The sequence below is a fragment of the Neovison vison genome, chromosome 7, assembly GCF_020171115.1.
Source record: "Neovison vison isolate M4711 chromosome 7, ASM_NN_V1, whole genome shotgun sequence".
Taxonomy (NCBI): domain Eukaryota; kingdom Metazoa; phylum Chordata; class Mammalia; order Carnivora; family Mustelidae; genus Neogale; species Neogale vison.
In genome coordinates this window covers 50729518-50755675 of record NC_058097.1, presented here as the reverse complement: position 1 = coordinate 50755675, position 26158 = coordinate 50729518, and the positions used below count along the sequence as shown (strand labels likewise).

Below are 26158 nucleotides of genomic sequence, written 5' to 3'. Positions count from 1 at the left end.
CTGCTTGTTCTGAGACCACTTGCTCTCGGGGCATTAGCTGCCGTGCGAAACTGAGGCCTCCAGACAAGAGCCCCATGAGGGTGCCATCTTGAAAGCACCACTTCCAGCCACAGTCAAGTCTTCATATGACTGCAGCCCCAGCTGAGCCTCTGACAGCCTTGTAAGGAGCCTGAGCCCAAACTGTCCAGCTAAGCTTCTCCCAGATTCCTGACCCTCAGAAATTGTGTGAGATAATATATGTTTATTGTCTTTGCCATTAAGTTTGGGGAGGGATAATTTTTTACCCACCAATAGACAATTAGCTGGTTAAAAAAAAATCATTCTAGGAGCATCTGACTGGCTCAGTTAGTAGAGCATGTGACTTTAAAAAAAAAAAAGTATTTTAGAGAGAGAGAGCATGAGTAAGAGGGGTAGAGGGAGAGGGGAGAGGATCTTAAGCAGACTGTGCTTAGCGTGGAGCTCGATCCCATGACTCCGAGATCTCAAACTGAGCTGAAACCAAGAGTTGGACGCTTTACTGAGTGCACCACCCAGGGGTCCCGAAAGCATGTGCCTCTTGATCTTGGGGTTGTGAGTTTAAGCCCCATGTTGGGTATAGAGGTTCCTTAAACTTTATATCATTTACAAATTTAATAATTTATAATATAATTTAATACATAATATATATGAATAGTATATATGTATATATGTAATGTGTATTTATAGATTTATAAATTTATTATATAAATTTATAAAAATAAAAAATCACTCTAAAAACATTTAGATTGACAGACCCAAACTCTACTGCAGAACGTTATTTCTTCCCCCTTCTTGACTCGTCAAAGAACTGTACCGTCATCAGCTCCTCTGTAGAAACCAGGACACCCCACTGGCCGAGGATCAAGTCATAGTGAGCAGAGGCTAGTGCTTGGGATGTGCGCACTTTCCCAGCCCCCTTCTGGTGCCAAAAATGAGACAGAATTCATGCCGGCATGAGAGGCCATTTATTGTTCTGGGGTTGGGCCCCCACGTTTTGGGGGGGTTGTCCCCCCACTTCCTCCCCCCATTGTCCCTGTGGACCCCTCAAGTGGCAGGTTGCTGAGTTGATCGTGGAGGGAGCACATCTTCAAGTGTAGATAGTCTAGAGTGGCCACCTTCTCCCTGTAATGACAGAGGGTGGGGAGCTGGTGCTGTCAAGGCCAGATGCCACAGGACTGCAGTGAGGAGGGTGATTCAGGCCCGTTCCCCAAGACCTCACCCTCCTCCCATGCCCTCAGCCTCCTTCCTCACTCCGGCTTCATCTTGTCCGTCAGCAGCAGGTTCTTGGCCCGCAAGGCTTCGTCTTGGGCCAGCCGAAGGGTGGAGCTCAGGGCCTCTGCCCTGACGTGTTTGGCCAAGGCCTGGCGCTCCAGCTCCTGGGGAGAGGAGTGTAGGCACCGCTGGACTTGCCGGACTGGGCTGGGGGTGGAGGGGGAGCTGGATCGTGGAGGGCAGGGGGCATGGGGCCCAGGGGCCCACTTTCCTCCCACAGGGCATCCCATCATATTCTGGGCCTGAAACTGACCCAAGCATCCCACAGTGTGCTGGGCTTTCCAAATTCCCATTGTGTGCTACCGACTGTCTGTGCCTTAGTGTACTGGATCCCCATGTCCTGGCAAGCACTAACTGAGCACCTAACATACTGTCGCCTAATGCCCAGGAACCGTCATGCACTGGATATGTGTCTGGGCCCCGGTATCCCATCATGTGGCAAACTTCTGCATCCCCTAATTCAGAAAATCCCACCTCTCTTTATCTATTTGACCAGCATCTCAGTTATAGTCATAGTCCTCGGAGCCCTGGTTCCTCATATTCCCCAATGCCCCAGGTGCCATGTCCCATTGTGGATCAGTCCTACAGCTCTGCCACATCGACGTCTGTCTCACTCACTGCAGACCTGTACCCTGTCATACATGAGGCCAGTATCCCATAATTCATTAGATATCTAGATTTCAGAATGTACACAGGCCTCAAGTCCCATCAGTTCCTGGGCGCAAGCTCTAGTTCCACTTCTCATAATGCATTCACTTCCAGTGATCTCTGTTCACTGGGTCCCCTGTCTAACCTCAGTGAGCCTGTATTGCCTCTCTTAAGTTCTGTAGAAAATCAGGCTTGTATTTTATGAAGCTACAGTCTGGTGTCTGTGTCCTGCACCCCACATCCAGTGTGTCATCATGCTTTGGGTTCCATAGTGACTGACCTATGACTTACCACCAGACTGCCTCCCCCTCCCCCGACCCCATGCATCAGGGCCAAGTGTTTCCCCAACACCTGCTGCCCATAGCTTACTGCTTCCTGTCCTGCCATACACCAACAGTATCCTTGTGTCCAGGGCTCCCCTCCCGCTCCCCTGACAGAAAAGTGGGCCATGATGGCCTATGGTTCCTGGTACCAGAATCTTCTTGTGTAGCCTCTGGCAGCTGGGGCAGGCGGGAGCCAGGCCCCTCTGCTTCACCTCATCCACTAGTGGGGTCAGTGCTCGCTCCAGCAGCTGCTGCAGGGATTCTGACGACAGCTGCGACCCCTGGCTGAGGGAGGGGCAGTCACCAGGTGTAAGAAGTCTAGTACCAGCTCCATTCCCAGATGCCCCTTGCCCAGCCGCCCCACCTCCACCCAGATCTTGCCAACAACAGACACCCATGTGACCTTCCTCCATGCTCTGGGGCCAACCTACAGTGCATCAGGTCTCCTTTGTTTTCACTATGTGAGTAGTTCCTACAATGCCTGGGGATTCCCACTCCCAAAGGGTACCAGACAGCCCTTGGTTCATAAAACAAAACAAAACAAAACCACCACATTTCCCACAATGCACTAGTTACATGTGATCCTACATTGTGCTGGAAGTCCGTCACTTCACAATACGGACCAAGAATGGTATCCCTTGGTTCTGCAGTGCACCAAGGTCTCACCTTTCCCACAATGCTCCGAGAAACCCTGCCTCCCACCAAGTACCACATCCCAACCTTCCCACAATGCACTGGAAATCCAGGATCCTCTAAAGGTATCAAAACTTGTGTTCCACAAGGCACTGAATTCACTTTGTAGGGAGGGGGAAGAGTCTGGCTGCTCAATGCAGTAGGACTTCCGGTCCTAAAATGCACGGATATCCTATCTCCTCAAGTGAACTCCGCCCCCTCCCCTCCCTTGGCCAGAGCCCCATCTCCTTCAATGTTCCGCCCTCAGCATGACCCAGAATGTACCAGGCCCCGCCGGCCCCATCCCCTTACCTGGCACAGCGGGCACAGGAGCCTTGGGTCGGCCGATCCAGGTTCATGGAGAGGTCAGACCCTCTTCGAGAGCTCTGAAATTGCCGCCCCAGCTCCTCCAGAATAGGTTTCACTGGACCCAGCCCCTCCAGGTCGCTCCTCAGTGAGGCCACAGACACTGCTGATCGCTCCACCCTGAGGTGTGAGAGTAACCAGCGCTGCGAGGTCGAGGTCGCCTCTCCAACAGCCCTGTCCTCTCCGCTGTCCGTCCATTATCAGCCCAGCTCCTCTGTTCCCGTCTAGACTGCAGTACCCCCGCCACGCCCGCCCTTCCTGGCCCTGATTGGCCCTTCCTTTGTGTTTTAAGTTCTCCCTGTTCTCTAATTGGCTTTCCCCTTTCAGGCGTAACTTCTCCCCTCATCCTTTTTAGGTACAGAACTCGACCCTTCTCTAATTAGCCCCGCCCTTTAGTCCTTATTGGGTATAGCACGACCCCGCCCCTTACCTTCTATTTTGTTTTTTTTAAGATTTTATTTATTTATTTGACAGAGAAAGATCACAAGTAGGCAGAGAGGCAGGCAGAGAGAGAGAGGAGGAAGCAGGCTCCGTGCCGAGCAGAGAGCCCGATTCGGGACTCCATTCCAAGACCCTGAGATCATGACCTGAGCCGAAGGCAGCGGCTTAACCCACTGAGCCACCCAGGCGCCCCGCCCCTAACCTTCTAATTAGAACATCCTCCTGCCAGTCCACGGTCTCTACAGCTAGGCCCCAGCTGATTGGCTCATCCCTTTCGGTTAAGGCCCCGCCCCGCGCCCAGCGCCCCGCGCCACGCTCGCTCGCCTTGGTTCTTACATGGTGCACAGTTCGTCCGCCCTGCCTCGCAGCTCCTGCAGGCCCCGCGCAGCCTGCGCCTGCTCACGCTGCGCTCGTTCCCACTGGCCCAGGAAGCCGTCGAGCCTGCCGCCCAGGCCTCCAAGCAGCCGCAGGGCCTCCTGCACCGCCCCCTCCTCCTGATGCCAGCGGGCAGTCAGCGAGGACACCTCCCTCCTGCAGAGGCAGAGGTAAGGATCAGGTCAAGGCTCAGGTTTAGATGCATGCCCAGCAGCGCTGCTCCGCCCCCGACTCTGAACCCATCCAGCCCCCAAATTCTCCTGTCCTGTTCCTCTCTTGTAATCCTCCCATGTCCTACAGGACCCTGCCTCCATCCCCCTATCTGGTACCCTGGCCCTTCCCTGGTCTTGCCCCCTTCCCCACATCAGTTCCAGCAGACATTGCTTTGTTAAGGCACCGCTCACCCCAACTTCGTCCGCGTGAAGTTGGAGCATCCAACGACTTGTCCCCTACCCAAACCCGCCCACCCTGTCTTCATCAGACTCGGACCTCCTTTCTGCCAACTCTAGGCTCAAACTCAGTTCTTCAAAGTCCGGCCTTTCCAGGTCACCGTTCCCAACGCACTCCCTCCTAAGTTCTTGAAGGCTCCACTGCCTGGGCCCTGTCCCCTAAGATCTTCAAGGTTCCATCCTCGGGCCCACCCATTTTAGCTCCTTGAGGCTTCACACCAACCCCCCTTTCCCACTCACCTCAGCTCCTCAAGGCCGGCAGAAACCTTCTGCAGCTCCTGCTCGCTTATGATGGGGCCCTCCCCTGCCCGGGGCCCCATACCCCAGCCGCCTGGGGCCATGCTACGCGGTCGTGGGGGTTCGTCGGGGCTCCCTGGGGGGCCAGAGCAGCCAGGGGACGGGGCGACGGGGCCCAGGCCGTGCCGAGAGAGGCCGGCGTCCAGCTTCTGCTCCAGCTTCTGCAGCTCGGCCTCCTGCCTCCGCGGGGTCTCATCCTGCAGTTGCTGCTGGAGGAAGCGCAGCTTCTCCTGGGGGGAGAAGGCAGGCAGGGTTGCCACGTCCCACCACTTGCCTCCCACGACCACCTCCACCCGCAAAGCAGCCCACGGAACCTCTGAGATTGGAAAGTAAATGGTTGTGGAATAGAATATCGGGAAGTCCCGCTTCAAGTCTAAGTGGACTTTCCACTAGGGAAGCTTGTGCCATGTGCAGCCTAGCTGGAGGCCAGCTCCCTTTAACCCCCGACTGCCTGCCTCCCTGTCTCCATCCAGCCCTCCACCCTACTCCCGGTTCGTGGTGTCAAATTCCAATCCCTTTTGTTTAGGAAGGACAGTTGAAGCTTTTCCAACATTTTGCTGGGAAGTGAGTGGGAATCTGGGCAGAACAGGCATTCCTCCTCTCTAGAGTCCCACACGAATCCCTACGGAACGTGACTGTGCATGGAGGAATATGACCATGAACGTGAAGCAGCCAGTGTGGTGGGACTGGGGGTGGGTGGGGGGAAGTCCCACCTGAAGTCTACCTCAAGTACCTTGCGCCTCTGCTCCTCTTCCCCATGTCCCCCCTCACCTCCAGCAGGGCAGAGTTTTGCTTCAGGACGTTGGTTTTTATTTCAGCATCTTCCACCGACCGGGTCACCTTCCGGCAGTTCTCCTGGGTCAGGAAACCAGGGCGGGAGCCCTGCCTTCCCATTCCAGTTCCGCCTCCCAACCCCTACCGTCGCTAGTTTCCTATAGGCTCCAGCCCCTCCGACAAGACACACCTGCTTCTTCCTGGAGGCCTGCCTTTTGCTCCTTGGTCTGTCCCTTACCCCTGGTCTGCTTGACCTAAGGAATGGCTTCCTCCTTAGACCCCCCCCACCCAGGCTACTTGTCCACTTCCACCTTGCTCCTGGCTATGACTCCATGCCTCCTTACTTCCTTCCCACCCTCACTCTTCCTACTTCCCCTCCCTTCTCCCCACCCTGCTCTTGTCCCCCAACTGCTCACCTTGAGTTGACTACAGTACCCTTCCAGTTCTTCGGCTTCTTGCCGCCTTCTTTCTAGATTCTCACTCAGCACAGAACACTCACTCTGGCACACAGAAGGGAGGAGAGGTTAGCCAGGGCCACCGGGATATCTCCTGGGGAGGAGAGGCTGGGACCCGTGGAAGGTCCTTTCCCTTCTGAGCCTCAAACATCCCAACCTGGGCAGTGGGTACACTGGGTTGGAGGAGAGCTATAAGAGGGGAATGTGGCTGTGGAGGAAGAAGAGGTGTTGGGGGGGGTCCCCTCACCTGCAGCGTCTGCACATGCTGGTTGACCCTGGTGGTCTTTTCCTTCAAGCTGGTGATGGAGTCTTTGGCACGGACCAATCCGCTGTTGACCCCACTCTGGGGAAAGAAGGGGAGAAGACAGCTCAGTGGGTGTGTTGAAGCAAACCACAACCCCAAGAAAAAGGTCCAGAACTTGGAGGAGGCCAGGTTTACACCTCGATTCTGCCCTGGAGTGGCTGTGTGACCTTGGGCCAGGGCTGCCCCTCTTTGATTCTTGGTATTCCTGCTCTGTAAAACCCGGGGTGGGGGGAGGGGAGGAACTAATTTTCTGCTTGGTGGGATGGAAGGAAAATAAGTGGAATCCAGGAGGGAGTGGGGGGTAGGGGGTGCACTCAGAATTGATTGAGAAGGATGGTCTCAACCAGAGACAAATGCCCCTGGGATCCACAGACATAAATAAGACAAACTGTTAAAAGACATGCACTTTCTCTCCAGGCACTGGAAAAACATTTTAAGAGAACCCACTTTCCAGATATACGCACTCACTGTGCACCAGACTACACACACACATTTTCCCCTTTTATCCCTCAAAGACACACCTCTTGAGGTTATTTGGTCCATTTTGCAAGTGAGGAAAATGAGGCTTAGAGAAGCAATGCCCCTTTGGAATGTAAACCCCAAGCCTTTGTTTTAAACCATGACACCACGCAGCCTCTGATCATCGCCACCTCATATCACCAGAAAGTGCTTTGTGACTCATGCCAAGCAAAACTTGACTCAAGACTGCCGCATGTGGCAGGATCCACTCTGAGCTTTCACCTTTACAGAGGAGTTAGCCGTGCTTGGGTCTGTCCAGCCAAAGACTACATTTCCCAGACTCCCTTGCAAGTAGGTGTGGCCATATGACAAAGTTTCCGCCAATGGGATGTGAGTAGCAATGATGAGGGCAATATCTAAGTCATGCCTTTATTAAAAGAGATGAGGGGAAACGTCCCGCATTCTCTCATCTTACTGGCTGGAATGCAAAGTTGATGGCTAAAGGCTGAACAACCATCTTGGACCAGTGGGAAGATGCAACAAGATAGAAGCCTGAATCCCCAGCACTGTGGAACCCGTGTACTCAACTTACAAATGAGAGACGACATTTTCCATCTTGTTTAACCGCTGATATTTTGTGTCTTTTTGTTATGGCAGCCAAACTTGTGATTTAATTTGTGAACCACCAGAACACAGGGGCCTGTAACTTGCTGCGTTTGAAGAGCAAGACTGCTATGCTTGTTGAGACTTTTATATGAGAAATAAACTATCTTACTTTAGCCAGTTACTTTGGTTTCCTTCACGGTTGCTGAATTAATAATACACAAAGAGAAAAGATAAGACAATTTCCTCCATTGTAAGATAGGGACAAGATCACGTTTCTGGAATGATTGCTCTGGAGAACAGGCGTGAAAAGAAATATGGTATTAAGGTGACATAAGGAAAATAGTGGAACCCCAAAATTCCACCCCTCCATAAAAACAATGGAAAAAACGGCCCAAATCTGTAAGATACAGATACCGTATATAGATACTTCTCAGATATCTGAGAAGATACAACCATTATAAATTCATATGCACTGAACAGAGATTTGAAAGGCGTGAAAAAGTGGCGCCTGGGTGGCTTAATCAGTTAAGTGTCCAACTCTTGGATTGGTGTTAGATCATGATCTCACGAGGGGTGAGATTGAGCCCTGTTGTCAGGCTCTGCACTCAATGGGGAGTCTACTTGAAGATTCTCTCCCTCTGCCTCTCTGCCAATGTGCACGCTCACACACACGTTCTCTCTCTCTCTCTCTCTCAGATAAATCTTAAAAAAAAAAAAGATTCTCTCTCTCTCCCTCTTCTTCTGCTCCCCCCCAAAAAAAAGCTTTAAAAAAAAGTCAATACATAGGAAATTTGGGGAACTAACAAATGAATAGAAACTAAACACACTCATAAAGAACCAATGAGTAGAAAAAATAGAAAACACTTTGGGATGAAAAAGTGAAAACACAACAGCCAAAAAACATATGGGATGCAATGAAAGCAGTACTTTGAGGGAAATTTAGAGGTCCAAACACCTTCCAAAAAGAACTCAGAGGCAATAACCTAGCTTTCCTCCTTAAGAAACTAGAAAAGAGGAGGAAGACAAACCCAAAACTAGCAGAAGGAAGCAATAAACTGAAGTGAGAAACTTTGAAATCGAGAAAGATGGAATCAGCAAAACTGGAAGTTGGTTTTTTGAAAAGATCAACACAATTGACAGATCTGTTGTAGCAAGACTGGCCATGGAAGAGAAGACTCAAATTGCTAAAATCAGGAAGGAAAGAGGGGACATTGCAACCAAGATTAGGGAAAAAGAAAGGACTATAAGAGAATACTATGAATAGGGCCCCTGGCTGGCTCACTCAATGGAGTGTGCAACTCTTGATCTCAGGGTTGTGAGTTCAAGACCCACATTGCATGTAGATATTGCTTAAAAATAAAATACTATTTTATCTTTTTTTGTTGTATTTTAGAGAAAGAGAGAGCACGCAAGTGGGAGGAGGAGAAGAGAGAGAGGGACAAGCAGACTGTGTTGAGCATGGACCCCGATGTGTGGGGCTTGACCCCATGACCCTGAGATCATGACCTGAGCCAGAATCAAGAGTTGGATTAACTCTTAGCTGACTGAGCCAGCCAGGCACCCCAAAATATTTTGTATAATTTTATTTAAGATTTTATTTATTTACTTGAGAGAGAGAATGAGAGAGAGGTAGCATGAGAGGGGGAAGGTCAGAGGGAGAAGCAGAGCCTCCACCAAGCAGGGAGCCTGATGCAGAACTTGATCCCAGGACTCCAGGATCATGACCTGAGCTGAAGGCAGTTGCTCAAGCAACTGAGCCACCCAGGCGCCCCCAAAATATTTTTTAAAAAAGGAAATACTATGAACACTTGTGTGCCATCAAATTTGATTATTTTGATGAAATAGGGAAATTCCTAGAAACACAAATTATCAAAAGTGATTCAAAAAAAGGGCACCTGGGTGGCTCAGCCTTTGGCTTAGGTCATGATCTTAGGGTCATGAGATCAAGCCCCACATCGGGCTCTCTGCTCGGCAGGGAGCCTGCTTCCTCCTCTCTCTCCGCCTGCCTCTCTACCTACTTGTGATCTTTGTCCGTCAAATAAATAAATAAAATCTTAAAAAAAAATTTAAAAAAAGTGATTCAAAAAGAAATAGGACATCTGAATAGATCCTTAAGAAATGAAGAAATTGAGTTAGTTCCAACAAAGAAAAGCCCAGTATCAGATGACTTCACCAGTGAATTCTGCCAGTCATTTAGGAAATAACTGCTACCAGTGGAACTCCAACTCTTCAAAAACAAAAATAGAAGAGGAGGAAGCAGTTCCTAACTCATTCTGTATGGCCAATGTTACCCTAGTACCAGAACCAAAGACATTCCAAGAAAATAGAACTAGAACTCAATATCCCTTCTGAATACAGCCACAAATCCTTAACAAAAAACTAGCAAACCAAATCTAGCAGCATAAAAACAAGAATTTACACCATGACCAAGTAGGATTTTTCCTATGAATGCAAGTTTGGTTAATGTACGAAAATAAAATTTTAAATCCATATGAAAACCAGTGTAATAGATACTGTTAATAGAAAAAAAGGAGAAAACACACATGGTTGTGTCAATAGGAAAAGCATTTGACCAAATCTGACCTTCTTTCATAATAAAAACACTCATCGACTAGAAATAGAAGGGAACTTCCTCGTCCTGATGAGTGCCTTGTACAAAATATCTTGTTCTGAAATATGTCCATGGATTCTTTGACATCCCTTTAAAATGAGAAGCCTTATTCCCCCCGACTTGAGTGTAAGCTGGACTTGGTGACTCTCACACCTGGTAAACAGAATCAGAAGTGATGGTGTGTGATTTAAGAGCCAAGTTCATGAAAGGAATCTTGGCTTCCTGCTTGCCCTCTCTTGCTCTGGGGAGTAGCTGCCATGTCATAGGCAGCCACTTGAGGAGGCCCATGGGGCCAGGAAGTGAGTCTCCCACTAAGAGCCATGTGAATGTGGATGTGAACCTCCAGCCCCAGTCAAGCCTTCAGATGACTGCAGCCCCTGCTGAAAGTTTGACTCCAGCCTCCTGAGGGATCCTGAGCCAAAACCACCCAGCTAAGTCATTCCAGTTGGTTGGTTGAAGTTTGGGGATGACTTGTTTCACGGTGATAGCTAACCAAGATACAAAGTGATATTTTGAACGAAAGACCCAGAAGGTCTTGGGCTTCCTGTAGCCATTCTGGGAAACAAGAAAAGCAGGTCCTGGGGTCAACTCAGTTCTCTCACTTAGTAGTTGTAGGACCTTAGTGGGGGGACTTCACGGCTCTGTGCCTATTACCCTCCCTGTCACATGGAGATCCGGCTAATAGCTAACCTCCCAGGGCTGCTGTTGGGAGGAACACAGGCTGGCTCAGAAAGGCTCATGGTCAATACTTCTTGACAAGGGTCAGTTTGGGTCCCTGGAGGTGAGTTGCAGCTTCCCTGAGAGCAGATCAGGAGGCGGTGAAGGCAGAGCCTGTCAGCTCTGGCTGAGCAGTGAGTGGCATGATGGTGGCGGGGGAAGCCAGAGATGGGGACAGATCCCTCCATGGCCACCTATAGGCTGTAAGTCAGCGATTTAAGCTCCACTCTGAGCCTGCTTCAGTTTCCTTTCTCATAAAATGGGAATGATGTTACTTTGGTTCAGATGGCAGTGAGGAAGTGTCAACAAGATGGTATGATCGAGGGGTGCCTGGGTAGCTCAGTGGGTTAAAGCCTCTGCCTTTGGCTTGGGTCATGATCCCAGGGTGCTGGGATCAAGCCCCACGTCGGGCCCTCTGCTCAGCAGGGAGCCTGCTTCCCGCCCCCCACCTGCCCTGCCTGCCTCTTTGCCTACTTGTGATCTCTGTCAAATAAATAAAATCTTTTTTAAAAAATGGTATGATCGATAAGGCAAGCTCAGTGATTAGTGCCAGAGTTGTTAAAAATAATGACAGCAGGGGAGGAATTACCAAGAAGAGGCTTAGCGCCGAGATCTCCCAGCAGCCTCCAGGGATTCTGCAGGCAGCAAGACAAGTCCCAAGCAGAGGTCACAAGCCCTCCCCTGTGCATCTTTGCTTTGATTCACTGATCTTCTCAAAAAGCAATACCACCATCTCAGTTCCTCCTCTGTCCTCATAAATCTGTCAAAGCTTAAGACAGGAGCCAAAGCTGCCTGCTTCGTGTTCTGCTGTTCTCTGTCCAGTCTGGGATTTGTCATCTCAACCATGGTCCCCAGGCATCCAATTATCTTCCTTCTCTCTAGTTCTCTGTCCCATGTCTTTCTGGATCTCTGTTCCCCCTCCCCCACCCCTGTCTCTCTGAGTCTTTGTCCCTGATCTCTGGATCACTGGGTCCCCTCCCTGAATCTCTGCCCCTTCCCTCTGGTCTCTGTCCCCCTCTTGCTGGTTTTCCACCCCCTCCTCTCTGCCTGTCTCCAGCATTCTCTCCTGATGTGGTCCAGATGCTGAGTGCCAGGATGTGCTCTTGCTGTCCACGCTCCCCCGCTGCTCTGCACATACCCCTGGGTGTTGGCCATCATTACTTTTCCATTTCACAGAGAAGGAACCTCAACCCCCTCCGAGGCTGAGGCATCCCTGCAGCCCCACAGCGAGCTCTCCCCTGGGTGTCACGATCCACTGGGGGACATGACTCAAACCGCTCTGGTGGGAGGCAGACCTCTGCAGATGCAGTCTGAGCAATGTTCACACGGAGGGAGGACACTGTTCTGGCCGGGGGAGATGTCTCTCTGCTCAGTTCTCTTCTCTCCATCTGGCCCTTCTCTCCTGGAACCTAGCCCAGCCTCCTGTCACGCCTCCCCGCCTCCAGCCTCCGCCTTCCAAACATCCCCACACCAGCTGCAGAAGAGTCTTCTAGGGAAAGAAAGGACCTTTGCTCTCACATCACCTGGCTGCTGGTCCTGGCCCTGACTCTTACAGGCTCTCCTACCTTGCAAAGATCACTCCACCTCTCTGTATCTGTTATTTTTGTTTTCTTCTTTAAACTGGTAATTAACCAGTTCCCTGGCAGAACTTCTAAGTGAAGGAAAGGAGACCCCACCACAGTGCCCTGGCACATAGTGGGTGCTCAGTAAATGGGACTGGAGTCCAAACTCCCTAACTGTTCCTCTCCCCCTATCCAGGAACCTTCAATGGCTCCCCATTGCCCCAGGCAATGCACCCACATTTCTCAGCCTGTGTGGCCTCTGTCTTCCCCACTCTAGCCTTATCTCTCTCACACACCACACTCCAGCCCCAAAGACCAGTTTTTAGTTTCTCCTCTTCTCTGGGCTCTTTCAAACCCCTGTCCCTTTTGCACTTAACTGTGCCAGCCAGCTAGAACATCATTCCATCTTCGGCTTTGGGAATGCCCAAGATCAAGCTTATGTATTGCCTTTTCGGGAAAGCCTCCCTTGGTCATGGCCAACTGGGCCAAGGCCACCCTCTTTAGGGCTCCCACAGTGACCTCTGCTGCCCCATCAATGCATGCAGGGTGCCCCCTCAACTCCTCAGACTGCCTCTACTCCTTACAAGCTGCGTGACCTTGGCTGTGCTATTTGACCTTTCCTTCTTCAATATCTTCATCTGGGAAGTGGGGACAAATAATCATAAGCAATACTTCTAGGCTCACAGCCAGCTACTGTGCTAAATAAACACTCTCCATGAAGGAGCCCAGCTTCATTGTCATGATGCGCTCATGAAGTGGGTGTGGTCACGTCCAGAACTCCATCTTGCTCAGCTTCCTATGCCAGGGCCTGGCGCATCGTAGGTGTTCAAGACATATTTGGAAGAACCAACACATGCATTTCTACATTGCGGATAGGGAAACTGGGGCTCCTGGGACATAGAAAGTGCTCAGTAAGTGCTGCTGAATCTTATTGGCATCATTACGACCATGGTTGTTATTCATGCAATTCTCAGAGTCAGTGTCAAGTCCAGTTCTGGGCCTGGCCCAGTGGAAGCCTGGCCGGGGTAGAGGTTGACAGGGAAGTTAAAGGGCCAAACCATAGCACTCCATGCTCTAGCCAGGAATTGTCTAAATTCCCCCTGGCTCTTGCTCACCTACCAGTTTTGCTTCAGATGCTTAGGTGATCCTCTCAGAGAACTCCTACTACACCGTTAAAGCCCAGGCCCAGCACTGCCTCTTCCAGGAAGCACTCTCTGATTTTCCCAGCCTGGTTTGAGTGGCCCTTCTCTGGGATACCCGGTGTTACCTCCATTATGGAAAATGTTCACCCCAGTCTGTCTCTGTCCCTGCCCCCACCAGACCAGGAGCTCCCCAAGTTCAGGAACCTGGCCTAACTCCCATCTCTGACTCCAGCCTCACCCAGGACATGTGGAGATGAGTGGATGAACTAAAGTCCGATTTCTAGGCAACAAGCATCATTCCACCCAGGATGAAACTGAGTCATGGCTGGCCATTCCGGGAGGAGAAGGGAGTTTCTCTGGGCCTCGAGGGTCATCAGAACCTTCTCATTCCAAGTCGAGAAGACCCCCACCCCCCACCCCCAGTATTTGCCTGCCCCCAGGGTGAAGACTGTCGTTGTGCCAAGCCAGAGCCCCTCACCAGTATTTCCGTGATGTCTGGGTCATCTGAAGCCCAGGGTTGGGTGGGAGAGGCAGGTGGCACCGGCAGCGCAAGCGGGCCACTGTCATCCGTGGTTGAGTCTGTCCCCGAGGAGTCCGTGGGCTCCATGGCAGCCAGGTTGAGCAGTGACACATTGGTGCAGGCCGAGGACCGTTTGAGGTTCAGGCACCAGTGCATTGGCTCGTGGGACATCCGAGGCTCCACCCTGGGGAGGAGAAGCGGGCAGGAGGCTCTAGGTGCAGCCCTAGTGGGTTGGGGCCCTCCCACCTCCCTGTCTCCACACCCCTGCTCTCTCTGACTCCCACCTCACCACCCACTTTCTTCTTCCTCCTCTGCCCCCATTGCCTAATGTCCTCTTCCTTCTCCATCCGTTAGTCCTCCCTCCTTCTCCTGAGTTTTTCCTTCCCCACTGACCTTTTCCTTCCTCCCTTCATCCCCACTACCTTCTTCCTCTCTGCCTTCCAAACCCTGTCATCATCCCCTTGTCTGCCCCTCCTCTGCCCCCTTCTCTGCTCCCCCTCCCCTTCCTCCAGCACCCACGGTGGGACTCGTGCTCTGTTGGAGGCAGTGCTGGGCGCTAGGACCGTCCCCGACAGGGTGCGACAAACCCACCCGTGGAACGACACGGCCTTCTTTTTCTTCGTGATCCCCTTGGCCGGGGTGGTTACCCCCCCAGGAGCCTCAGGGACCACCTGGGAGCGGCTCTCGACCCCCGCAGGGGGGTCCCCAGCCTCATGGATCTCTTTGGACTGCCAGATTGTCTTCACCACCACGCTCGCCATGGCGTGTGGGGGGCCCTGCTCCCAGGGGCTCCTTCCTCTGAGACTCTCCACCTACTCTGAGCAGGGACCCTCAGAGTCCCTGTCCCCACAGCCTGCCTCATAAAGGACCCAACCACTGGGCCCCAGTAAGGGGGGGGCATAGGAGTAGAGAAAGGTACTGACTAGCATGTTCCCCAAGGAGTTTCTGTGAACCATTCCTTGTCTTCTTGTAGGTTTTTTTTTTTTTTTTTTTTTAAGGTTTTATTTATGGAGCGCCTGGGTGGCTCAGTGGGTTAAGCCTCTGCCTTTGGCTCAGTCATGATCTCAGGTCCTGGGATCGAGCCCTGCATTGGGCTCTCTACTCAGCAGGGAGCCCGATCCCCGCCCCCCCCCTTTCTGCCTGCCTCTCTGCCTACTTGTGATCTCTCTCTCTCTCTCTGTCAAATACATAAAACCTTAAAAAAAAAGATTTTATATATTTGACAGAGATCACAAGGGGGGGGGAAGCAGGCTCCCTGCTGAGCAGAGAGCCTAATGCAGGGCTTGATCCCAGGACCCTGAGATCATGACCTGAGCTGAAGGCAGAAGCTTAACCCACTGAGACACCCAGGCAGCCCCCTTTTTAAGTATATATATATATTTTTTTATTTAATTATTTGACAGAGAGAGAGCCTGAAAACTGGGGGAGTGCCAGGCAGAGGGAGAGGGAGAAGCAGACTCCCCACTGAGCAGAAAGCACGACATGGGGCTGCATCTCAAGACTCTGGGATCATGACCTGAGCTGAAGGCAGACACTTAACTTACTGAGCCACCCAGGGGCCCCGAACACCTTCTAATTATACCAAATAAGTCCCTTCCATTAGAATGGCAATGGATTTATTCATTCATTTTTTTGTTTTAAGATTTTATTTATTTATTTGACAGATAGAGAGTACAAGTAGGCAGAGCAGCAGGCAGAGGGAGAGGGAGAAGCAGACTGCCCGCTGAGCAGAGAGCCTGATGAGGGGCTGTATCCCAGGACCATGGGATCATGACCCGAGCCAAGGCAGCCACTTAACCGACTGAGCCACCCAGGTGCCCTGGATTTATTTATTCTTGTCTGGAACTTACAATGGATGGGCCCACTGCTTCTTTTTTTTTTTTTTTTAAGATTTATTTATTTCTTTATTTGACAGGCAGAGATCACAAGTAGGCAGAGGCAGGCAGAGAGAGAAAGAGGTGAAAGCAGGCTCACACTGAGCAGAGAGCCCGATGCGGGGCTCAATCCCAGGACCCTGAGATCATGACCTGAGCCAAAGGCAGAGGCTTTAACCAACTGAGCCACCAAGGCGCTCCGGGCCCACTGGTTCTTGGGAGGGGTTCAGCTTCCCTTCCCTTGAGACTGTGGAGTCACCCAACCCCTAACCCGCCATTCATACTTGATTCTTCATGCAGTTTCCTAGACTTGGCACTTTCTGGGATCTGGGAGACCGTGGTGAATGAGGACTGAGTCCCAGTGCTGCAGGAGTCAGTCAACATTTCGGGTTGGGGGTGGGGCAGGCAGGCAACAGGCCAAAACAAACCAAACTACCAGATGTCTGTAAGTGATATGAGAATCAGCACGAGGGGATAGTGGTGCCTATGCTGGTGGAGGCCCCTCCATCTGCGAACTTGGGATGTGAGCCTTTTGTTGCATGTGGCTCTTGCCTATTAAAAAAAGAAACTCAGGACGCCAGGTGGCTCAGTGGGTTGAGCCTCTGCCTTCAGCTCAGGTCATGATCTCAGGGTCCTGGGATCAAGCCCCACATCGGGTTCTCTGCTCAGCAGGGAGCCTGCTTCCCTCTCTCTCTGCCTGCCTCTCTGCCTACTCGTGATCTCTCTCTCTCTCTCTCTCTGTCAAATAAATAAATAATATCTTAGAAAAAAAAAAAAAGAAACTCAACAGACATTGAACTATAGTCAATGACAGGCATTTTGAAGAATTTGGGGTTGTAGCTGTTTCCTGGAGCTGCCATAACAAAGAACCACAGACTGAGGATGCTTCAACAGCAGACATTTACTGTCTCCCGGTTCTGAAGGCCAGGAGTCCAAGATCAATGTGTCCGCAGGGTGGCTTCCTTTGGAGGCTGCAGGGAGGGTCTGTCCAAGCCTCTCTCCTCGCTTCTGGTAGCTCAGTTATGACTCGGCTTGTAGATGTTCATCTCCTAGGTCTTCATATTATCTGTCTCTGTATCTAAGCCTCCTCCATTTTTTTTTAAGATTTTATTTATTTATTTGACAGAGAGAGATCACAAGTAGGCAGAGAGGCAGGCAGAGAGAGAAAGGGGGAAGCAGGCTCTCCGCGGATCAGAGAGCCCGATGCGGGGCTCGATCCCAGGACTCTGGGATCATGACCTGAGCCGAAGGCAGAGACTTTAACCCACTGAGCCACCCAGGCGCCCCAAAACCTCCTCCATTTTAAATACATGGTCATGGGGGCACCTGGGTCACTGAAGTGTTTGACTTTGACTTTGGTCATGATTTCAGGGTCCTGGGACTGAGTTCTGTGTTGGGCTCCATGTTCAGCAGGGAGTCTGCTTCTCCCTGTGTCCCTCCCCCTGCTTGTGGGGTCTCACTCTCTCAAATAAACAAATAAAATCTTTGAAAAACAGATTTTATTTATTTGACAGAAAGACAGCGAGAGAGGAACACAAGCACGGGGAGTGGGACAGGGAGAAGCAGGCTTCCTGCGGAGCAGGGAACCAGATGCGAGGCTCCATCCCAAGATCCTGGGATGATGACCCAAGCGGAAGGCAGACGGTTAACCCTCTGAGCCACCCAGGTGTCCCTAAATAAGTAAAATCTTTAAAAAAAAAGAAAAAGAAAAAAAAAGGACACGGTTGTGGTACCCAGATGGCTCAGTCAGGGGAACGTGCAACTCTTGATGTCAGGGTCGTGAGTTTGATCCCCATGTTGAGTGTAGAGATTACTTAAATGCATGAATAAATAAACTTAAGAAAAAAATAAGGGTACGGTCATCCTGGTATAGGGCCCACTCAAATCCCCTCAACTTAACTTAATCATCTGCAAGAACCCTATGTCCAAATAGTCAAATTCACAGGTCCCGTGGGTTAGGACTTAAACATGGAGACAGGATGATGTTAGGACACAGCTCAACCCACAACAGAGATGAACTGCGTTGATGTCCAAAACTCATATTTTGTATAGATCAAAACACAAAATGGACTGATGGAAGGAGGGAGGGAAAGCCAGATGGTGAGATACGAGCTAGATCAAGTGGCGTACAACGTTAATAACAGAAGGAGGTCAAGATGCATGTTCGCTGTACCATTGTTTCAACTCTCTGAATATTTAGAAATTTTCATAGTAAAATACTGGGGTAGAAACTTGGTGATGGGCACGAAAAGATCTGGTATGGATAGCTTGCTTTAAAATAATCCAGTAGGGGGTTGGAGGGGGGCCTGGCTGGCTCAGTCGGCATAACGTGTGACTCTTGATCTTGGGGTTGTGAGTTCAAGCCCCATTTTGGGTGTAGAGAGTACTTAAAAATAAAATCTTTAAAAGTAATCCAGTGGGAGGTGAGGAAGTGAAGTGGAGGGGTTACAGATGAGAGGCAAGATCATACATTGAGGATTGTTGGAACTGGCTCTATGGGGGTGCATTGTTCCCTCCCAATTTGGGGTATATTTGAAATTTTCTGTAATAGGCTTTTTTTCTGAGAGTGTGAGAGCGCATGCGCATGAGGGTGGGGGGCAGAGGGAGAGCGAGAGAGAAAATCTTTTTTTTTTTAAGATTTTATTTATTTATTTTTTATTATTTATTTTTAAATTTTTTTAGAAAGATTTTATTTATTCATTTGACAGACAGAGATCACAAGTACACGGAGAGGCAGGCAGAGAGAGAGGAGGAAGCAGGTTCCCTGCTGAGCAGAGAGCCTGGGATCATGACCTCAGCTGAAGGCAGAGGCTTTTACCCACTGAGCCACCCAGGTGCCTGGAGAGAGCAAATCTTAAGCAGAGCCTGTTCATTTCGTGGAGCCCAAGTTGGGGCTCGATCTTATGACCATGAGATCATATCCTGACCTGAAATCAAGATTTGGTTGCTTAACCAACTGAGCCACCCAGGTGCCCCGGTAACAGACTTCTTCAAATGCTGCACAATGTGTTAAAAAAAAAGACAGGGAGTGCTAATTTAATTCCCCTACATCCAGCAGTTCTCTCTTGAGCTGAGATCTGAGGCTGGGGGAGGCGTGGGTTGTGGGGTGTAGGAATGGGTCCGGAGGGTCTGAATGGTCAAGAGGAGGCCAGTGTGACAGTGAGGAAGGACATGGCTGATTGATGTTGTAAAAAGTGTCCTGGTGTGTGTGGGGGATGGACTGTAGGTGACCAGGATGGAAGCAGGGAGAGCCATGAGAGGCATCACTGCAAGATTCCAGGTAAGAGATGATGGTGGTGGTGGTCTGCATGGGTGAGACAGTGCCCACAGAGGGAGGTGGCCGGTTTCAGATGTTTTCTGCCCTTAGTTTGGGGTGAGGGACAGGGAGGGAGGGGTTCTGGCAAGAGTGCCCAAGAGATCGATGGAGGGCCCATTGGCCCAAATGGGAAGACTGGGGATGAATCCAGTTTTTCTGGAGAAAATAAAGAGTTGGTTTGCTGGGGCCAGATTCGTAGAAGCTATTGCTAGTTCAATCCATGAGATCCTTGATGGTCCGTGGGGTTTCCTCTTACGCTCCATCCTAAAGGCAAAAAGGGTCTACTTAAAGCTCATTAGATGCCCCCAAATGTAGGCTTATTCATAGTCTGGTCTTAAAACCTAACAGTGGGTAAGCCCATGAGCCCCTGAGCCCATCATGATCTTTCTCAAATCAGCTCTGTAATTATTTTTTTAATGGTCCTATAATTCTATACTATCAATGGCTTGTAGCTGCTGAGTGCCTACAGTGTGGTTAGTCTCAGCCAAGACATGCTGTAAATAGAAAATACAGATTTTGGAAACTTGGGAAAATTAGGGATGCCTACGAGGCTCTCTGTTAAGGGTCTGCCTTTGGCTCTGGTCCTGGGATGGAGTCCCACATCAGGCTCCTTATTCAGCAGGAAGCCTACTTCTCCCTCTGCGTGCTGCTCCCCCTGCTTGTGCTCCCTCTCTCTCTGACAAATAAATAAAATCTAAAGGAAAAAAAAAAAAGACTTAGGAAAATTAGAATGGCAAATATGTTGCAGTGGCAATATTTGGGTATATTAAGTTAAATACAATATATTTGTTTAAGATTTTATTTATTTATTCGACAGACAGAGATTACAAGTAGGTAGAGAGGCAGGCAGAGAGAGAGGAGGAAGCAGGCTCCCCATGGAGTACAGAGCCTGATGTGGGGCTGATCCCGGGAGTCCGGGATCATGACCTGAGCTGAAGGCAGAGGCTTTAACCCACTGAGCCACCCAGGCGCCCCTTGTCTGTTGTTTTTAACAGGGCTGCTGTCTGTTCTTTAGAGGCATATTAGGAACGGGCTCTAAAACAGCTGAGCATGCCCTTTCTCCTAGAACCCAGAATAATTTTCCCAAGACCCATTCCCAGAAACCCAAATGGATAGATCCATTACACCTGGAAGGCACACCCTGGCTCTTGTCCTGGTCCCCATGCCCCCACTTTGTCCCCACCCCCACTCCTGGAGTCAGCGTGGAAGTTCACAGGATCCAGGACACTCCCTCAAGCCCAGTTCCAAGAATACTGGAGTACTGAGATTAGAAATATGATGTGGGGTTAGTTCCTCTAAATGACAGAAATGTACTCTTCAAGTTCCCTTTGCCCCAAATTTATTAATAGCCTGGGGCATTGTAGTTCCTGAGGCTTTGTCTTCCCCAAAATCAAAGAGGGTCTTGGGGTGCCTAGAGGTAGCTCTTGGGCCAAACCAAGCAGATTCATCTATTCCTTCTTTTTAACCAGCGTTCTTCAATACCAGGTCCCACTCTTGCTCAGGAGGAACTCCAGGTTTGGTGGAAGAGAGACTCACGATTTGCTATGGTATCTGTAGAATGGCGCTATGGTTGCCCCCCACCCCAAAAAGCATTGTATTGTGGAAAATGGTTTAAAAGCAAAATATAGTAAATCCCCGCTCTGTCATGCTGAGCTGTGTGACCTTGGGCAAGTCATGCAACCTCTCTGGACCTCAGGTTTAAGGTCCGCTTAGTGGGGCTAGATTTAAATTTCTGTTTCCTGGGCTCTGAGATATTAGGTTTCGACATCTCTGCCACTAGATACGGGAGGAGGAGGGGTAAGGGAAGACTTCCTGTTAGAAGATTTTAGGAGTCGGGGGTGGAAGAGAGGAGGGAGAAAGGGAAACAAGGGGACGCTTGCGCAGTAAACACCTCACATTTTCTCGCCCCTCCCAACCACTTCTCTGCAGCAGAGAATTGCAGGCGACGCTCCACCTATCCTAGCCCAGCTGAGTGACAACCCCCGTTCCCCTTCCTTCTCTACCTATGGTCGCCCTTCTCCCTCCCCGACAACTGCCCAGTCGGGGGTGGGAATAGGGCAGACTGGCGAGTCCGCGGCGCCTGCGTGGGCGATCTACCCGCTCATTGGTCATGATCGACACAAGTCCCGCCTCCTCGAGCCCACTCCCCCGCCTTCCTTCATGTCAATCCCTCCCTTAGCTGGATCCAATCAGCATCGGACCCGGCCGCACAGAGGGGGCGGTCCCACTACACGTAACCGAACTCCTCCCGTCTCTCGGGCAACGCCCCTTCCCCCCTCCCTTCCTGCGAACGGAAATAGCTGGCCACTGGGCCAATCGTAGCAGCGTGCCTTTGTCCAGCAACCAATGAGAGAGGAAGCGGGGGGGAGGGGTGAGCCCGAGTCTGAGTGGCAGTAATCCAAGCCAATGGAAGGCTGATAGCTCAGGACAGCGGACGGGAGGGACGGGACCGGGGGCGGAGCCGCGGCCTGCCGCCCGCCCGCCCGCCAGCCCGCCCTCCCCCCCCCCCCTCCCCGCGGCCGGCTAGGCTCCTCAGCACTGCTTGGGGTCTTTTCCTCCCGGTCCCCGCCTGCCAGCTCCCGCCGCGCTGTTCCCTGCCCGGCCAGGCCTGGAGCCGACACCACCGCCGTCATGCCGGCCGTCTCCAAGGGCGATGGGATGCGGGGACTCGCGGTGTTCATCTCCGACATCCGGAACTGTGAGAGCGCGGCCGGGGGACCCTGGAGGGAGGGGGAGCGTGGAATTGAGGGGCTCGGGGATTACAGGGCCCGGGGCATAGAAAGCCATTTCGGTCGTAGAGGGAGAGGATAGAGAGGCCCCTGGGGGAACTTTAGGGTGGGGGGAATGGAGGGACTTAGGGTGGCATAGAGTGCCTCTTGAGGTGACGACACGGAGTGGCTAGAGGCGTCCGCGAGGGTCTTAAAGCAGAGGAGGCTAGTACAGTCCCATGGCTGGGGACATAGAAGTGTCCCCCGGGAATGCTAGAGAGGCTTGGGGAACGTATTAGCGACGGGGTTAGAGAAACCCCGATGTGGGTAGAAAGGGAAGGAGGTACATGGGTGGGGGGGTACCCTGTGGAGCGATAGAGTGGGAGAGGGCCAGAGGGGACCGGGAGAACGTAAAACACGGGAAGCATATGGGGCCGGGCCTCCAGGGCCTGGCTGAGGGGGTGTCACAAAGGGGAAGGGGCTAGGTAGGTCACTGGGGCTCCTGGCTAGTACACAGAGAGGGCCTGGGAGTAATAGAAAGTCCTAGGGGGTTGGGGAGGAGAGATGGGAAGGTGGGGTACTATAGTGGGACCCTGATGAAGGATAGAGGGGCTCCAGGATGGAGGGTGGTGGAGAGTGGGCTAGAAGGGTCACTAGGCGGGGACAATGGATCAAAGAATATAGAGGAGAGGTGCTGCAGATGAAGGGTCTTAGGAAAACCTGAGACAGGAAGTTGGGGGCCTGGAAAAGAAGACATTATAAAGTGGGGGTTTGGGGAATGTGCCAGAATGGGGAGAGCCCAGAGCTCAAAGACGAGCTCAGGAGCCTTAGGAATTTTCAGGGACAAGATCTGGAATCAGGGGGTTGGGGGAGGCCTGGTCCCAGAGAGAGGTCAAAGGTCAGGGAGCAGGCCAGTCCTGAATCTGGAGCCCTCTCCTATTTGACCACATCAATCTGGGCACAGCGATCATCAGGAGGAGGGGTTGTTGTGACGAGGAGAGACCTGGTGCCAAGTCAGCTCCCAATTCCTGGGAGTGGGTGTTGGTGTTTGGCACTGCCAAGAGCTTCAGAGGCTGTATCCGCATGGGCTCTAGGGTCAGCCAGACCTGGGTTTGGGCGCTGTTACTCCCTAGCCATGTGACCTTGAATGGGGTATCTCACCTCTTGATTTCCTCATCTGTCAGGAGGGACTGCTGACTGCACCTTCCTGATGAGGTTGTTGTGATAATGTGTGTGACTGAGGCCTTTTGCACATTCCAGGCCCTGGACGGTCTTGGGTGTTGTTTTTGTCATTCAGTGGATCTGACGCCTGGACTCTCTGTTAGATGCCCAGAGATTATTTTAGAATTTAGTAGGTATGAAAGGACCTGGCACGTAGTAGGTGCTCAGTGAACGAGGGGGATGGAAGCCATTGGGTGTCAGGTGGAGGAGAGATGTTATGGTTGTTATGGAAAGAGGTGAGTAAGAAGGGGCTGTGGATCAGGTGGGGGGGCCAGCTATCAGGAGTGGGTGTGCATTGCCAGCCATGTGAAGCTGTGTGACTCTGGGCAAGTCACTTAACCTCTCTGAGGCTCAGTTTTCTCTCTTTTTTAAAGATTTGCTTATCTTAGAGAGAGAGAGAGATCATGAGTAGGAGGGGCAGAAGGAGAAAGAGAGAGAGAATCTCAAGCAGATTCTGCACTGAGCTCCAAGCCCAACACCAGGGTCAGTCTTAAAACTGTGAGGTCATGACATGAGTGGAAATCAGGAATCAGGAGTTGGCCGATCAACTGACTGTGTCACCCAGGCACCCCTAAGGCTCAGTTTTCTTTTTTTTTTTTTTTAAGATTTTATTTATTTATTTGTCAGAGAGGGAGAGAGAGCGAGCACAGGCAGACAGAGAGGCAGGCAGAGGCAGAGGGAGAAGCAGGCTCCCTGCCGAGCAAGGAGCCCGATGCGGGACTCGATCCCAGGACGCTGAGATCATGACCTGAGCCGAAGGCAGCTGCTTAACCAACTGAGCCACCCAGGCGTCCCAAGGCTCAGTTTTCTTGTCTGCAAACTCCCCTGATAATAGCATCTTCTCTCTGAAGGCTCATTCATTTGTTCATCCAGCAAATAGTTCTTGATCACTACTTTTTTTTTTTTTTAAGATTTTATTTCTTTATTTGACAGACAGAAATCATAAGTAGGCTCCCTGCTGAGCAGAAAGCCCAATGTGGGGCTTGATCCCAGGATCCTGGGATCATGACCGGAGCTGAAGTCAGAGGCTTTAACCCACTGAGCCTCCCAGGCACCCCTGATCACTATGTTTTGACACTGTACCTGGGACCGGGCAATAACAGTGAACAAGAATCCCTGGGTTGGGAGCACCCAGGCCGTGAGGGACATAGAAAATAAACACAGAACTCCAATAAATTATACCATGCCAGAGCGTGACTGGTAGTGGGAAGGAAAGGTGAGGAGGGACCAGGATTGAGATGGTGCATTGGTAGGCCTCACCAAGGAGGTGACACGTGAGTAGACTTTTGATTTAAGTGAGGAAACAGGCCCTGCAGATTTTGGAGGGAAGGGAAGGTCCAAATAGAGGGATGGTGCGTTCAAAGGTCCTGGGGTTGCAGCATGCTTGGTGTGTGTTCCGGTAAAAGGAAGGGGACCCGTGTGGCTGACTGGGAGAGGGCAGGAGATGAGGGCAGAGAGGGGACAGGGAATGTGGAAGCCCATGTGGGCCTTTATCTGGGTGAAACGAGAGTGGCAGGAAGGTTTAGAGCACAGAGGGGACGTGAGCTGATTGATGTTTTAAAATAATTCCTCCGCTGCCATGAAGAGGACAGACTCGGGAGGTAGTGGTGGAAGTAGGCAGATAATTAGGGGCTGCTGCAGGCATCCAGGTGAGAGATGGTGTTGGCTTGACTGGGGTGAGAAGGGAATGGTGAGAAGTGGTTGGTTTGGGGACAAATTTTGAAGGATTTGCAAGGGGATCAGATGATGGGGCAGGGAAGGAAAGAGAAAACGCGTCAGTGTCAGTGCAGGACCCCAGAGGGGGAGACTCTGACTTGGGGCCGGTAGAGGTATTTTGGCCAAATGAGCTGGGGCTAGAGAACCAGGTGTTCCTCTTGTTCTTCGTCTTTTCATCAGTAAATGTTGAATGGCTGATGTGTTTCAAACCTTATAGAAGGTGCTGGGGACACAGTGGTGAACAGGACAGATCTGTCTGTGTCCCTGGGAAGCTCCCAGCCCCATGAAGGAGACAGGTACTTCCCAGAAACCGTAGCCGTCCTTCTCACAAACATGTATACAGATGTTCATAGTAGGGTTAGTCACTGTAGCCGGAAAATGGAAGCAAACCACCCAAATGTCCGTCATCGGATGAAATGGGTGTACAAGATGGGGTCCGTCACACAGTGACATAGCAAGCCATTAAAATGAATGATCAGGGGCGCCTGGGTGGCTCAGTGGGTTAAGCCTCTGCCTTCAGCTCAGGTTGTGATCCCAGGGTCCTGGGATCGAGCCCCACATCTGGCTCTCTGCTTCGTCGGGAGCCTGCTTCCTCCTCTCTCTCTCTGCCTGCCTCTCTGCCTACTTGTGATTTCTCTCTCTCTGTCAAATAAATAAAATCTTTAAAAATAAAATAAAATAAAATGAATGATCACATAGGGCACTTGGGTGGCTCAGTTGAAGAAGCGTTTGCCTTCCAATCCGGTCATGATCCCAGAGTCCTGAGGTTGAGCCCCATGTTGGGCTCTGCGCTCAGTACAGTCTCCTTCTCCCTCTCCTTCAGCTCCTCCCCACTGCTTATGCGCTTGCTCGCTCTCTCTCTCTCTCTATCTCAAATTAAAAAAAAAAAAAAAAAATTAGAAAAAAAAAAAAAAGAATGACGCACACTACAACATGGATGAACCGCTGTGAAAACCTCATTGTACATGAAAGAAGCGAGACACAAAAGGCCACATACGTGATTTCATTTGTATGAGATGCCCGGAACAGGCAAGTCCATAGAGGTAGAAAGTAGGTTAGTGGCCACCCAGGCCTGAATAGGGGGTGATGGAAAGTGGAGTGATTGCCAGTGAATGTAGGGTTTCTTTTTGGGGGTATGAGAATGTTCTGGAAGTAGATCATGGTGATTATTGCGTGAGACAGTGGATATACCAAAGACCACCGAATTGCACGCTTTAGAATGGTGAACTTTATGGTATGTGAATCGTATCTCAATTTTTTGTTTTAAGTGGAAAAACCTTGAGCTGTCCTAAGTACTGTGAGAGAGAAGGCC

At 51.0% G+C, this 26158-nt stretch overlaps 2 protein-coding genes across 3 annotated transcripts in view; one reads left to right on the top strand and one right to left on the bottom strand.

Moving 5' to 3' along the window:
- Positions 1-983: 983 nt before the first annotated feature.
- TSKS (testis specific serine kinase substrate) lies at positions 984-14772 on the bottom strand. The gene is made up of 11 exons (XM_044260509.1): positions 14603-14772; positions 13970-14195; positions 6338-6433; positions 6052-6135; positions 5633-5716; positions 4805-5091; positions 4077-4271; positions 3246-3419; positions 2411-2546; positions 1270-1394; positions 984-1140 (listed from the first exon to the last, which is right to left on the bottom strand). The coding sequence occupies exons 1-11, from the start codon at positions 14770-14772 to the stop codon at positions 984-986; spliced, it is 1734 nt and encodes a 577-aa protein (XP_044116444.1).
- A 6946-nt stretch (positions 14773-21718) lies between these two features.
- AP2A1 (adaptor related protein complex 2 subunit alpha 1) overlaps positions 21719-26158 on the top strand; it is a 30646-nt gene continuing 26206 nt past the window's right edge. For both annotated transcript variants that reach the window (XM_044256843.1, XM_044256842.1), the window contains exon 1: positions 21719-21899. In XM_044256843.1, the coding sequence (XP_044112778.1) occupies positions 21833-21899 (67 nt within the window). In that variant the 5' untranslated portion in view covers positions 21719-21832. The remainder of the gene's footprint in view (positions 21900-26158) is intronic.

What these genes read in the sequence shown, in the direction of transcription:
- TSKS (XM_044260509.1), bottom strand. Translation starts at nt 14,772, where the DNA reads ATGGCGAGCGTGGTGGTGAAGACAATCTGGCAGTCCAAAGAGATCCAT. An exon ending in CAGACATCACGGAAATACTG is followed by an intron (nt 6,434 to 13,969) that starts GTGAGGGGCTCT and finishes TTCTTTCCCCAG; the next exon opens with AGTGGGGTCAACAGCGGATT. An exon ending in GGTACTGTAGTCAACTCAAG is followed by an intron (nt 5,717 to 6,051) that starts GTGAGCAGTTGG and finishes TTCCTGACCCAG; the next exon opens with GAGAACTGCCGGAAGGTGAC.